This window comes from Podarcis cretensis (genome assembly GCF_951804945.1).
Source record: "Podarcis cretensis genome assembly, chromosome: 13".
NCBI lineage: Eukaryota > Metazoa > Chordata > Lepidosauria > Squamata > Lacertidae > Podarcis > Podarcis cretensis.
Window position 1 is genome coordinate 54873782 of NC_137182.1, and position 12212 is coordinate 54885993.

Genomic DNA, 12212 nt, shown 5'->3' on the forward strand with positions numbered 1-12212 from the left:
ACATTACTGAGCTAGGTAGGGCACAGAGGGTCTGGATCAGGAAAGCCCGCTTCCGATGGGAAATAAAGACTGCTTAGTAGACCTGTAATAATAATAATAATAATAATAATAATAATAATAATAATTTATTATTTATACCCCGCCAATATGGCTGGGTTTCCCCAGCCACTCTGGGTGGCTTCCAACACAATATTAAAATACAGTAATGCATCAAACATTAAAAACTTCCCTAAACAGGGCTTCCTTCAGATTTCTTCTAAAGGTCAGATAGCTGTTTATTTCCTTGACGTCTGAAGGGAGGGTGTTCCACAGGGCGGGCGCCACCACCGAGAAGGCCCTCTGCCTGGTTCCCTGTAACTTGGCTTCTCACAGGGAGGGAACCGCCAGAAGGCCCTCGGAGCTGGACCTCAGTGTCCGGGCAGAACGATGGGGGTGGAGACGCTCCTTCAGGTCTACTGGGCCTTTGAGGCCGTTTAGGGCTTTCAAGGTCAGCTCCAACACTTTGAATTGTGCTCGGAAACGTCCTGGGAGCCAATGAAGGTTTTTCAGGACCAGTGTTATATGGTCTTGGTGGCCGCTCCCAGTCCCCAGTCTGGCTGCTGGATTCTGGATTAATTGAAGTTTCCGGGTCACCTTCAAAGGTAGCCCCACGTAGAGTGCATTGCAGTAGTCCAAGCGGGAGATAAGCAGAGCATGCACCACTCTGGCGAGACAGACAGCGGGTAGATAGGGTCTCATCCTGCGTACCAGATGGAGCTGGCAGGCAGCTGCCCTGGACACAGACCAGGCCTGCCTGCACACCAGTCGTTCAACCTGCTGCAACCTGCACAGAACTGACCTGCGCCTCCATGGACAGCGGTGAGTCCAAAATGACTCCCAGGCTGCGCACCTGGTCCTTCAGGGGCACAGTTGTCCCATTCAGGACCAGGGAGTCCCCCACAACTGCCTGCCTCCTGACCCCCCAAAACAGTACTTCTTTTTTTTTCTTTTCGCTTTTCTTAGTATTTTTTTTTATAATAATTTTTATTCTTTTTTCAAGCAGATAACAAAAGCAACACAAATCAACAGAATTTCCAACTGATCGTTTCATACCCTTCTTTCTTTTGACTTCCCCATACCTCCCCATCCCTGCATCCTTGTTTATTGATTCTTTAGCAACCCTTAGGTCCATTATCTTAATTCCCTTTCATAAGAGTTCATTTCAAAACAGTACTTCTGTCTTGTCAGGATTCCACCTCAATCCATTAGCTGCCATCCATCCTCCAACCGCCTCCAGACACTCACACAGGACCTTCACCGCCTTCACTGGTTCCATTTGAAAGAGAGGTAGCGCTGTAAGACGAAGGCTGCACCAGCGCTTTCTGCATTGCAGCGGATTGGGCTGGATGACCTTTGGGGTTCCCTTTCCGCCCTGACACAAAAGCTACAGCAAAGGATTTTTCTGGGGGAGCCAGGGCTGTTTTTAAACACTGCTAGCAATGCGCCGACAGATGCGGCAGTGGAAAGTTTCCGTAAATCTCCGCGTGCAACGGACTTTGCACGCCACACACGGCCACCACCCCATAGCAGACACCCCCTCCCCGATTCTGAGCGGCCGCCCCCTGCCAAACACCCCCACCCACCCACCCCACCCATCAGCCCACACTCATTCCTGCCTAAATCCGTCCCAGATGTGCAAGGATGTGACTATACAAAGGGCGCCCCCCAAGCGAGGATTCAGAAAAGAATGGGCCGGGGGGGCGGGGGACGACTCACACGTGCCAGGACTCCTGGGTTCCCCGGAAAGCAAATGGGGCCCAGATTTTCTATGCAGGTTGCAGCAGGTTGAATGACTGGTGTGCAGGCAGCCTGGTCTTTGAATACTTACATTTCATTATTGCTTATTTATGTGCTTCCCCCCCCCTCCGAGCAGCTCAAAAGAGAATCTACGTGGTTCTCTCCTCGGTCCTCACCTAACCCCAACAACAAGAGCCCTGCAAGGGGCTGAGAGGAGCCCCTAAGGTGACGCCCGGCGGGCTTCAGGGCCGCCGGGTGGCGAGTTCGAATCCTGACCTCTCCCAGGCCCGGGTCCTCCGACACTCATTGCACCAAACTGCCTTTCGCAGAACCGTCCTCCTTCCCCCCTAAAACCAAAGCGCCAACTTAATCGGAAGGCAAGAGGGCCGGCCGTTGCTCAGTTGGGTAAGAGCACCCGTTTGGAATGTAGAAGGGTCCCAGGTGCAAATCCCTCCAGCGGCAGGGCGCTGCTGCCAGCCAGTGTAGGCTAGCTGTCTGGTGCTTTCCATCCGCGGTTGCAAGTCCCAACTCCCACCAAACCTGGCCAGCAAAACTCGAATTTGGAAAATGTTTTTCCAAATCTTCTAACTGTATTACGCATTTCTTTAATCATTACCAGCTACAGCGGCCTCCAACAAGAGAAGTTTCGATATATTAAAACGAATTAAGTCTTTCTTTCGATCGACAACGGCTCAAGAACGCCTAAACGGTTTAGCAATGATAAACATAAACCACGATAAGGGGAAGTTGCTTGATTTTTCAAGAATTCGCAGAAAAGAAAGCAAAATATGGTTTGAAGCTCAACATCAAAAAAAGGAAGATCGTGGCCACTGGTCCCATCACCTCCTGGCAAATGGAAGGGGAAGAAATGGAGGCAGTGAGAGATTTTACTTTCTTGGGCTCCATGATCACTGCAGATGGTGGCAGCAGCCACGAAATTAAAAGACGCCTGCTTCTTGGGAGAAAAGCAATGACCAACCTAGACAGCTTCTTAAAAAGCAGAGACATCACCTTGCCAACAAAGGTCCGTATAGTTAAAGCTCTGGTTTTCCCAGTACTGATGAATGGAAGTGAGAGCTGGACCATAAAGAAGGCTGATCGCCGAAGAATGGATGCTTTTGAATTCTGGTGCTGGAGGAGACTCTTGAGAGTCCCACGGACTGCAAGAAGATCAAACCTCTCCCTTCTGAAGGAAATCAGCTCTGAGTGCTCACTGGAAAGACAGATCCTGAAGCTGAGGCTCCAAGACTTTGGCCACCTCATGAGAAGAGAAGACTCCCTGGAAAAGACCCTGATGTTGGGAAAGATGGAGGGTGCAAGGAGAAGGGGACGACGGAGGACGAGATGGTGGGACAGTGTTCTTGAAGCTACCAGCATGAGTTTGACCAAACTGCGGGAGGCAGTGGAAGACAGGAGTGCCTGGCGTGCTCTGGTCCGGGGGTCACAAAGAGGCGGACACGACTAAACGACTAAACAACAACAACTTAAAATAATCCTTTTCTCTGTGTGTTTTTAAAAAGCACTATTGTATATTTTCCATTTCGTCTTTATTTGCAGATACGGTTCAAACCTTGAAATGAAATTATTTGCCAGCTGTAGACCAGAGACACCAGGCGCCAGGGACCGCGATGTACCGCTGGCCTGACTCGGGAGTATCGCAGCCTAGTGTAAAAGTAGAGCATGCAGGATCAGGTCCAAGAAGGTCCATCTAAGTCCGGCCTCCTGCTCTTGCAGTGGCCAAATACCCCTTAGAACTTAGGAATCTAAGATATACTGGCTCTGGAGCTGGAGGCTCCATTAGGACCTCAGAAGAGCCTGGCTGCAGGATCAGGCCCATGGCCCATCTGGTCCAGCATCCTATTCTTACAGGGGTTGCCAACCAGACGCCCATTGTGGCAGGATCCTCCACCAAAGCCGTCCAAACTGGCAGCCTCCAGTGGGAGGGAGTTCCACAGGCTTAACCACGCACTGCGTGAAAGAGGAGGGGCAGAGCGTAGTCATTGCGGCTAGTAGCTTTCGACAGCCGCCGCATGCGTTTTTCCTCGCTTGACTTTTCCTTAAACTAAAAAAAAAAAAAAGAGCAGGGGGATTCGAAGCCGCAACCGTGTGCGCTAACCACCAGGCCGTCCAGCTCGCAGCCGGCTCCTCCAGAGTCGCAAGCAGGGTGGGAGAAAGGGAGAGAAGCCATTGCCACGCCCTGCCCTGCGTGCGTGGAGACTTTTTATTAATTAAATCCAGGGCACGGCTCCCAGCGCACTCGTTAATGCGCTCCTCGCATGGTTTAATTACAGCCGCGTCCTGCCCCCGTGGGCAGAGAGAGGGGGGCCCAGGTGTCTGCGCGCCCCATAAACGCTCCTTTTAATAGCCCCCCTCGGAAAAAGAAAAACGCGTTGTGCCATTCCTTCCCCAGGCCTGGGCAGGTCTGGAAAAGGCAGGGTGTAACATCACAATCGAACCCACAACAAAAGCTTCGCTTGGCTTCTGTGCCAAGGCCAGGCCTCCCACCCCCCCAAAAAAAACCCCAATTATCTCACCGCCCCCCATTTTGCAAGATACAGGGCAGGAAGCCTCCGCCCTCGCCCTGCCTGCCTTGGAATCGTAGCCCTGCAGGATGAGGCCAGCATTCTGTCCCCGCAGTGGTGTCCGTGAATCAGGATTCAAACACAATACCCGCTTTTCCCCCTTCCTGCGGTTCGCGGCAACTGCGATTCGGCACCATCGCCGCCTCCGACCTCGGAGCCATCCACCTGCCCAATCCTCTTTTATTTTTATATAATTTTCAAATTTGATTTTTGCAAAATTATAAACAAAACAAACAAATAAACATGGATCATAACCTTATTCAAATTACACTTATTAACATTGTAAATTGACTTCCTCGCTTCCTCTTGGTTGAATTTCCATGCACTTTTAACCGTTTTCCAAACCTATCCTCTTTTAAAGACATCCGGTTCGGCGGCCGCCGCTTCCTTCCTGTGGCAAGGAGTTCCACAGTTTAACGGTGCATAGCTGCGTTTGGGGAGTTAGCAGGAGAGAGCGAAGGGCTCACGGGCTCTCCAGAGGCAGCGGGTGCGATCCTTTTGGTCGCACGCCGCAAGATCTTGCACAACGTGAATTCTCCAGTCGAGTTTGGCTTGGGAAGTTCCAGTTCCTGGATCCGTCCACCTGTCCTGGGGCGGACAGAAAGCGAGGAAAGGAAAAGGGACCGTGTTTTGAACCCAAGTCCCAATTCTGCGCTGCAAGAAGGAACTTTTGTTTATCCGTTCTGAATCTCGCAACACTCAGCTTTCCGGTCTTACGAGAAAAACTTTCTTCAATCCTAGATAGTTAGCCTTGCTAAAGACTTGATGTTTTCCTCCCCCAAAAAGTTTTCGATTTGAGTTTCTACTGAAAGGAGGCTGAATTTTAATGTTGCGTTTTAATCTTGTTAAGAAACAAGAAATCTTGTTAAGTTGTAATTCAATTGTTTTATATCTGGTGTTAGCCGCCCTGAGCCCGGTATCGGCTGGGGAGGGCAGGCTATAAATAAAATTATTATTATTATTATTATTATTATTATTATTATTATTATTATCGTTTTAGGAACTCCTCTTAGCTCGCCTCCTCCTCGCCTTTTCTGTAAAAGTCCCAAACGCTGCAGCTTTTCTGGAAAAAGCAGTCTTCTCGCTCCCTCCCTTTACTCTGGTTTTGAACCTTTTTGCAACTTTTCCACATCCGTTCTGATGCAAGGCGCCCAGAACCCTAGTGTTCGAAAATGCAGTTTTGGTGCAACGGCGCTATGATAACCGGCAGTGCTTTGTTTTTTGATTCTTAACCGGTGTGTTTCCTGCCAAGCCAAAGCAGCTTTTATCCGCCGAGGGTTCTGCAGCTGCATCCCCAAATTCGGCCCCCCAGATGTTTTGGGACTACAATTCCCATCATCCCTGACCGCTGAGATGATGGGAGTTGTAGTCCCAAAACATCTGGAGGGCTGAGTTTGGGGGTGCCTGCATTACGGCTATGCTTTTCCTCCATGGTCAGAGGCAGCGGCAATTCCGAATCCCAGTTTCTGGAAACCTCAGAGTGCTGGTCTTGTGTTCGAATCCTCCTTGGGGCATCAGACGCTGTGGGAACAAGATCCTAGCTCTTCCAGGTTCAGACACAGTCTACCCAGACCCCCAGGTTTTTCGCCCCGCACCCTGTCTTGGATGCTTTAGTTGAGATTCCTGCATTCCTCGGGGTTGGTCTAGATGATTTCTGGGCGTCCCCCTCCCAACTGGGTGACCCCCCTTCTTATGCTCCCCACTTCCAAAGCCGCCCCACTTTTTCACTTTGCGCTTCCGCACCAACATCAAAGCCCTGTTTCGGCGCCTGCCTGCCCCCCCAGCACCCCCTCCCCGCAAAATACCGATTTTTTCCCATGTATAAGGCTATATTTCCCCCCAAATTTTGTAAGTTTAAAATTGGGGGGGGTCGTCTTACACACAGAGTGTTGCAATTATTTTTTTCTTCATTTGGGGCTCAAAAAGAATAGGGGTCATCTTAGATGTTGCAATTATTCATTTCTTCATTTGGGGCTCAAAAAGAATAGGGGTCATCTTAGATGTTGCAATTATTCATTTATTAATTTGGGGCTCAAAAAAAAAATTAGGGGTCATCTTACACACAGAGTGTTGCAATTATTTATTTCTTAATTTGGGGCTCAGAAAAAAATAGGGGTCATCATACATGTTGCAATTATTTATTTCTTAATTTGGGGCTCAAAAGAATAGGGGGTCTTATACATGGGGGCGCCTTATACACGGGAAAATACGCCTGCTCTTTGCTAATAGGGCAGGGAGGGAACCTCTGCTTGCAACCGTGGGGCGGATCTCGATCTCGCCTCCTTTGATAGCAGAAAAGCAGCGTTACAGGCCCGGGCAGATGCAAGGCAGGGGAATCTGGGCCTTTGATGGCTGAGCCAGGCGCTGAGATTAGAACCCGCCTCCGCCGCTCTGCGGTCAGAGGTGTGTCCGCCAATCCCCGTCCCGGCAGCTCCGCGAATTTCTCGCCGCCCCACACGACCCGGGCGCTGGCACCGCGCCTGGCCAGAGAGAGAAACCTAGTTTCTCACCCCTACGCAGGACAGAGACCTCGGACTCAAGTTTCTTGTCTTTCCCCTGCAGAGTTGGGCCAAGACCTGGGAGAGACCCGAGTTCGAATCAGAGACACCCACCCCAAACTCTGCCACGGTGTGCGAATGTGGGGGACCAGCCACGTTGGGTCTCCGGCGGGAATTTTTCTCAGCTTCTGCCTGCGAGCCACGGGTTCGAATCCCACCTCCCGGTACCCAGAAAGCTTCCATTCAGTCCAACCCCCTTTAAAACAAAGCAAGGTTCTAGTCCCCATTGTTCGGAATGGAACGACGCCGTCAGGGGCTGAACCCGGGGCATTCTGCATGCCAAGCAGCCGCTCCCTGACCCCCGAGTCCATCGGTCAGCAGCCAGGCCCCGTGCTTTTCATGCAGAAGTCTCCCAACGTGAATAGGGTAATCTCAGCTTGACCGAGCAGGAAAGGTCCTGGTCCGAAGTCTAACCTCAAAAAAAGTGGACGGCTCTAGACTCAAGTGACCCAATAGTCTGCACTGACATGCAGTGGTTTCGCCAGGACATGCAGAAGCACGGAGGTTAAGCAGGCAAGAAGAGACTGATGGCTGCTGCATGCCTCAAAAGCTTGGGAAGGGCGGACAGAATTTAAGCCCGTCAGCGGCCCGTCCCATCCAACAACCAGAAACCCAGTCGTGGCCGACTCTGGGGTTGCGGCGCTCATCTCGCTTTACTGGCCGAGGGAGCCGGCGCACAGCTTCTGGGTCATGTGGCCAGCAGGACTAAGCCGCTTCTGGCGAACCAGAGCAGCGCACGGAAACGCCGTTTCCCTTCCCGCCAGAGTGGTACCTATTTATCTACTTGCACTCTGACATGCTTTTGAACTGGTAGGTGGGCAGGAGCAGGGACCGAGCAACGGGAGCTCACCCCGTCGCGGGGATTCGAACCGCCGACCTTCTGATCGGCAAGTCCTAGGCTCTGTGGTTTAACCCACAGCGCCACCCGTGTCCCTTATTGTTTAATCCTGGTCCGAAATCGTGGAAAGCCTCCGTCAACCGGTGTGGAACGTGGTGATCTAGACAGCTGCTATTCCTGCATAGCACAGGGTTAGTCTGGATGACCTCAGGAGCCCACGGTCAGAGGCAGCGATGGTTCTGAACCCCAGCTGCTGGAGAGTGGCTCTTGCACTCGGATCCCGCTTCCTGGTGCCCCACAATGAGTATCTGGCTGGCCACTGCAAGAACAGGAAGCTGGGCCGGACGGGCCATTGGCCTGACCCTCATATTCTTCATGCTTCGTAGTTAAACGGCGGAACTCCCTGCCACAGGAGACAACAGCTTGGGGAAATTTACAAAGGAGGCGAGGACAACGGGGGGCTATTCTGTGCCCTCCCCAGTCAAGAGGCAGCAATGCATCTGAATACCAGTTGCTGGAAGCCGCAGGGGTGTTGGCCTTGTGTTCGAATCCTGATCGCGGCGGGTTTTCCCATAATGGCACCCCGCTGCCCGCGGCAAGAACATGTGTCGGGTGTTCTCCTTCGCCGGAGGGTTTTTTTAACAGACATCATACATAACCTGTCGGGATTTTCTTCTGCACCGATTCGGGGTTGGTCTGGATGACCTTTGGGGGAACCCCTTTCCATCTCTACAATGCTACAACCATGCCCAGATGCCTGCTCCAGAAAGCCGTGCTCTTCTTCTTACTTTCACAACCCCCCCCCCTTTGCAAGCTTTTGAGACAAGGAGCGGCGAGCATCGCACTCCCCCCCCCCCAAAAAAAATTCCCATCTTGGTGGGTTGCAAAAGGATGGGGGTTTTTTTCTCGAGCCACAATAGAGGATTCAATTAATGCGTTACACGCTCCGCTGCCCCTTCACAGCTTTGGGACAGACCTGACCTCCAAAGAGGAGATCAGGGATGGAGGCAGAGATAGTGGAAGAAAAGTGGGGGGGGGGCAAATTTTTTTGGGGGGGCGAGATAAGACAGGAAAAAGAGATTTTACAACCTGGGGTGGGTGGGAAAAAGATGGTTCCTTTCTGAGCTTCTTAAGAAAAAAAAGGGGGGTCTTTTTTTGCAGAAAGGGACCATGCTTCAAATGTACCCCCCCCCAAATAAAATTCCTTGCTTTCTCTTGGCTTGGGGTTGTTTGGGGCTGAAAGCTGCGAAGGGTTTTTTTTCCACTTTGGCCTGGATTTTAATCCCTTTTCAATGGGGTTTTAGCTTTTCTGGATGGGAGAAAAGAGGGGGAAATGAAGGGGAAATCTGGTGGGGGGGTGAGCAGGAGGTAGAAGGAGATTTGAGATCTGGGCCCTTTGGGGAAGGAGGGGGCGCAGGACTCCTGGGTTCTAGGCTGGCAAGAGATGGCAGGACTCCTGGGTCCCTATTCTGTGACCGTAATAATAAAATTCAAGTCCGCCTGGCAGAGGGAGGTTGAACCTCGAGCGTTCTGCATGCCAGGCAGCCGCTCTGCCACCCAGCCGCCATCTCTCCCTGCAGTTTAGCTTAGAACTGTCCACACTGGCCGGCAGCTGCTGCCCACTGTTTCAAAAAAGGAGAGATTCTCAGGCCTTCTGCACTCAAGGCAGCTGTCCTGCTGCTCAGCAAGAATCTATCCCCTGGCTCAGCAGCAATTGTGTGTGTTTTTTTTAAAGAGGCATTTGGGCAGGTAGCTCTGCCAGCCTGGAGATGACACTGGAGGCTGAGTCAGGAACCTTCTGCACTCCCAGCAGCCGCTCCAGCACTAAGCCATGGCTTTTCCCTTAAAACGAAGCCGCTGAGACCCTCAAACTTTTCTAACACGTCAAGGTGGAAACTTTTCTGCGCTTTACCTCCCACCTCAACAGCCCCTTCTGCAGTCCTGCCACCCTGGCCTTGCCCATCAAGTGTTCAGCACCCAGTTGGCGGAAGCTGCTGTACCCACTAGGCGCCGCTCCTCCTCTGCAGCCTAACACAATGCTGGCAGAAAGCGAGAGCTGTTTGATCGTGGAACGGACTCCCTCGGGAGCTGGCGGGCTCGCCTTCCTTAAGAGATGGATCTAAGCAGAGGGCAGGAGGCTACCTGTCAGGGACGCAATTCCTGCCCTGCAGCGGGTCAGTCTGGATGACCGTTGGGGGTCCCTTCCAACTCGCCAATTCTAAATCCCCCAATTAACTCAGGATTCCAGCTACTTGCCTTCCTCTGGGCTCCAGCCCAGTAACACCACCTCGTCCCCGCCGTTTCCAAGAGGACCCAGGAGTCCTTATAATACTTTCTTGCTATGGAATTGCAGAGTTGTAAGGGGCTACCTGAGGGTCATCCAGCCTGACCCCTGACAATCTGCCCAAGGACTCTTGATTCTCAGCTTCTATAGGTCCAAGACGCTGAGCTGCCCCCTCATTTCTCCCCCCCCCCTCCTTCTAGGGAACCCAGGAGTCCTGCAAACTCCCCCCCCCAACGCCCCGGGGCACGGCCTTCACCTGCCCCCAGGCCCCTCCCTTCTCCACCCAGGGGAGCTCAGGTGTCCGGACTCCCAGAATCCTTCACTCCGCAGCAGCCCACCAAGCCCAAATCCCCCCCCCAACCCCGGGAAGAGGGGGGAAAAAGCACTTTATTTTACAACAATGGGGAAGGAAAGCCCCACCCCAAGTCCTTTGGGACGGCTGGGGTGGGGGGGACATGACAGGCAGCGAAGATTGATGGGCGAGGGAGAGGATCGGAATTTGGAGAGATGAAAGCCTATTGCAAATCGTTGTCCTTTTTCTCCTGGGGGGGGCAAAAGAGCGCAGAAGGAAGCGCTGATATCGGGGGGGGGGGGGGAGAGGAAAGAAAAATCTATCGCTTCGCAGAGGCTCATTACCAAAGATCGATGGGGGACTTTAAAAAACACTTTGAACGCGCGCTTCAAAAATAGATCAGGCCTCGAGGAGGGAAAAGGAATGGGGGGCCAGAAGGGGAAACATCAGAGGGGAGGAAAAATCCGCAAAACCCAAAATCTCCCTGTTAGCGGGGGAGAGGACCCAGGAGTCCGGGCCTCCAGCTCAACTTCTGGAAAACCCAGAATCCTGGCGCAACACCCCCAAATGCACTTATCAACAACAGTTGCACTCCCCCCCCCCCGAAGGGACCCAGGAGTCCTGCTGATTCCCAAGTTGGGAGATTTCGCTCCACTTGTGTGTGTGAGAGTGTGGCGGGTTTTGGGGTCTGGATCGGAACCCAGATCCCATGTGGTACCTCACCTTCCGCAGCCAGGGCAAAGGGGATCCAGAAGCAGAGAAGCCAGCCAGCCATCGCTCCAGGAAAGCCAGAATGAGTTCCAGCAGGAGGAGGAGGAGGAGGAGGGAATCTCGGGATCCACAGCCGCGAGAAAAGATTCCTGGGGAGAGAAATCAAATCCCAGAATCCCAGTTCAGGGGGGTCATGAAACAGTGATTCCAACCATGGTTGAGGCGCCTCTAGATTCCTCGCAACGCACACCCGAAAAATTAAATCCTTTTGCAGAATATATGCGCCGACAAAGATAAAATAAAAATTCCCAACAACACAAAGCACCCAGAAATGCAAAATTAAAAAAATTGTTCGGCAAACTCCTGCCTTGGACGAACTTTCGCAGCTCTGTCTGGCTTTCCTCTCCGCAAGGTGGTTTTTCGGCCAAGACAATGCGATGTGTCGCTTTTTTGCGGGGTGCGGGACGCCCGAAACCGAGGCAGGAAATATGGATTGCACCCCTAAAAAAAAAAAAAAGACCTTTTTTTGCAACAATAGGGATCCTTGCAACTTTTCGGGCGTTGCGATTGTTCGGGGAAGACCGGGCGCGCAATACTTTGAAGGGGGAAACCACCAGGTCCGTCCCAGGACAAAGACTCCAATGTTTCCCAAAAATGAAATCCACGATGGGAGCAGCTTTGCTCTTCCAAACCAGAAAGTCCGGAATAGCAGAAAAATCCCAAGCGAAGGACAAAGGAACCCCCCTAAACTGCAGCGCCGGAGACTCTGGAAGAAGCAGCCAGTTGTGGTGCGGATCAGAAAAAGTCTATGCTGGGTTGGGTGAGAGCCAGGAGACTTTGGAGGGGGGGGCAGAGGCGGGAGGGGGGCGGGATAAGTGGATCCGGGTTAGGAATCTGTTTAAAAAAAAAAAATCCAAAGTAGTGTCACTCATTTTTTACCAGCTTCTGTGCAGGTCTGGACTCTTGCCCCCACCCCACAAAAAAAAACACAATTTCCCCCCCAAAAATGGGGAAAGGGAATTCTCACCCAGATTTGCACAGGAAAAGAAACTATGATGCAAATACTTTGCCGGAATAAATCAGAGGCTCTTCAACTCTCTTTACCCCCCCAAAAAAAAACACACACACACACACACACAAAGGGGGGGGGGACTTTGCTCAGCAATCCAGG

General features: G+C 52.0%; 1 protein-coding gene across 1 annotated transcript in view; it reads right to left on the reverse strand.

The window, feature by feature from the left end:
- Window positions 1–11872, reverse strand: part of EPHB4 (EPH receptor B4) — a 57115-nt gene extending 45243 nt beyond the window's left edge. Inside the window, exon 1 of the mRNA XM_079951772.1 lies at window positions 11054–11872. Coding sequence (XP_079807898.1) covers window positions 11054–11105 — 52 coding nt within the window. The 5' untranslated portion in view covers window positions 11106–11872. The remainder of the gene's footprint in view (window positions 1–11053) is intronic.
- Window positions 11873–12212: the final 340 nt, after the last annotated feature.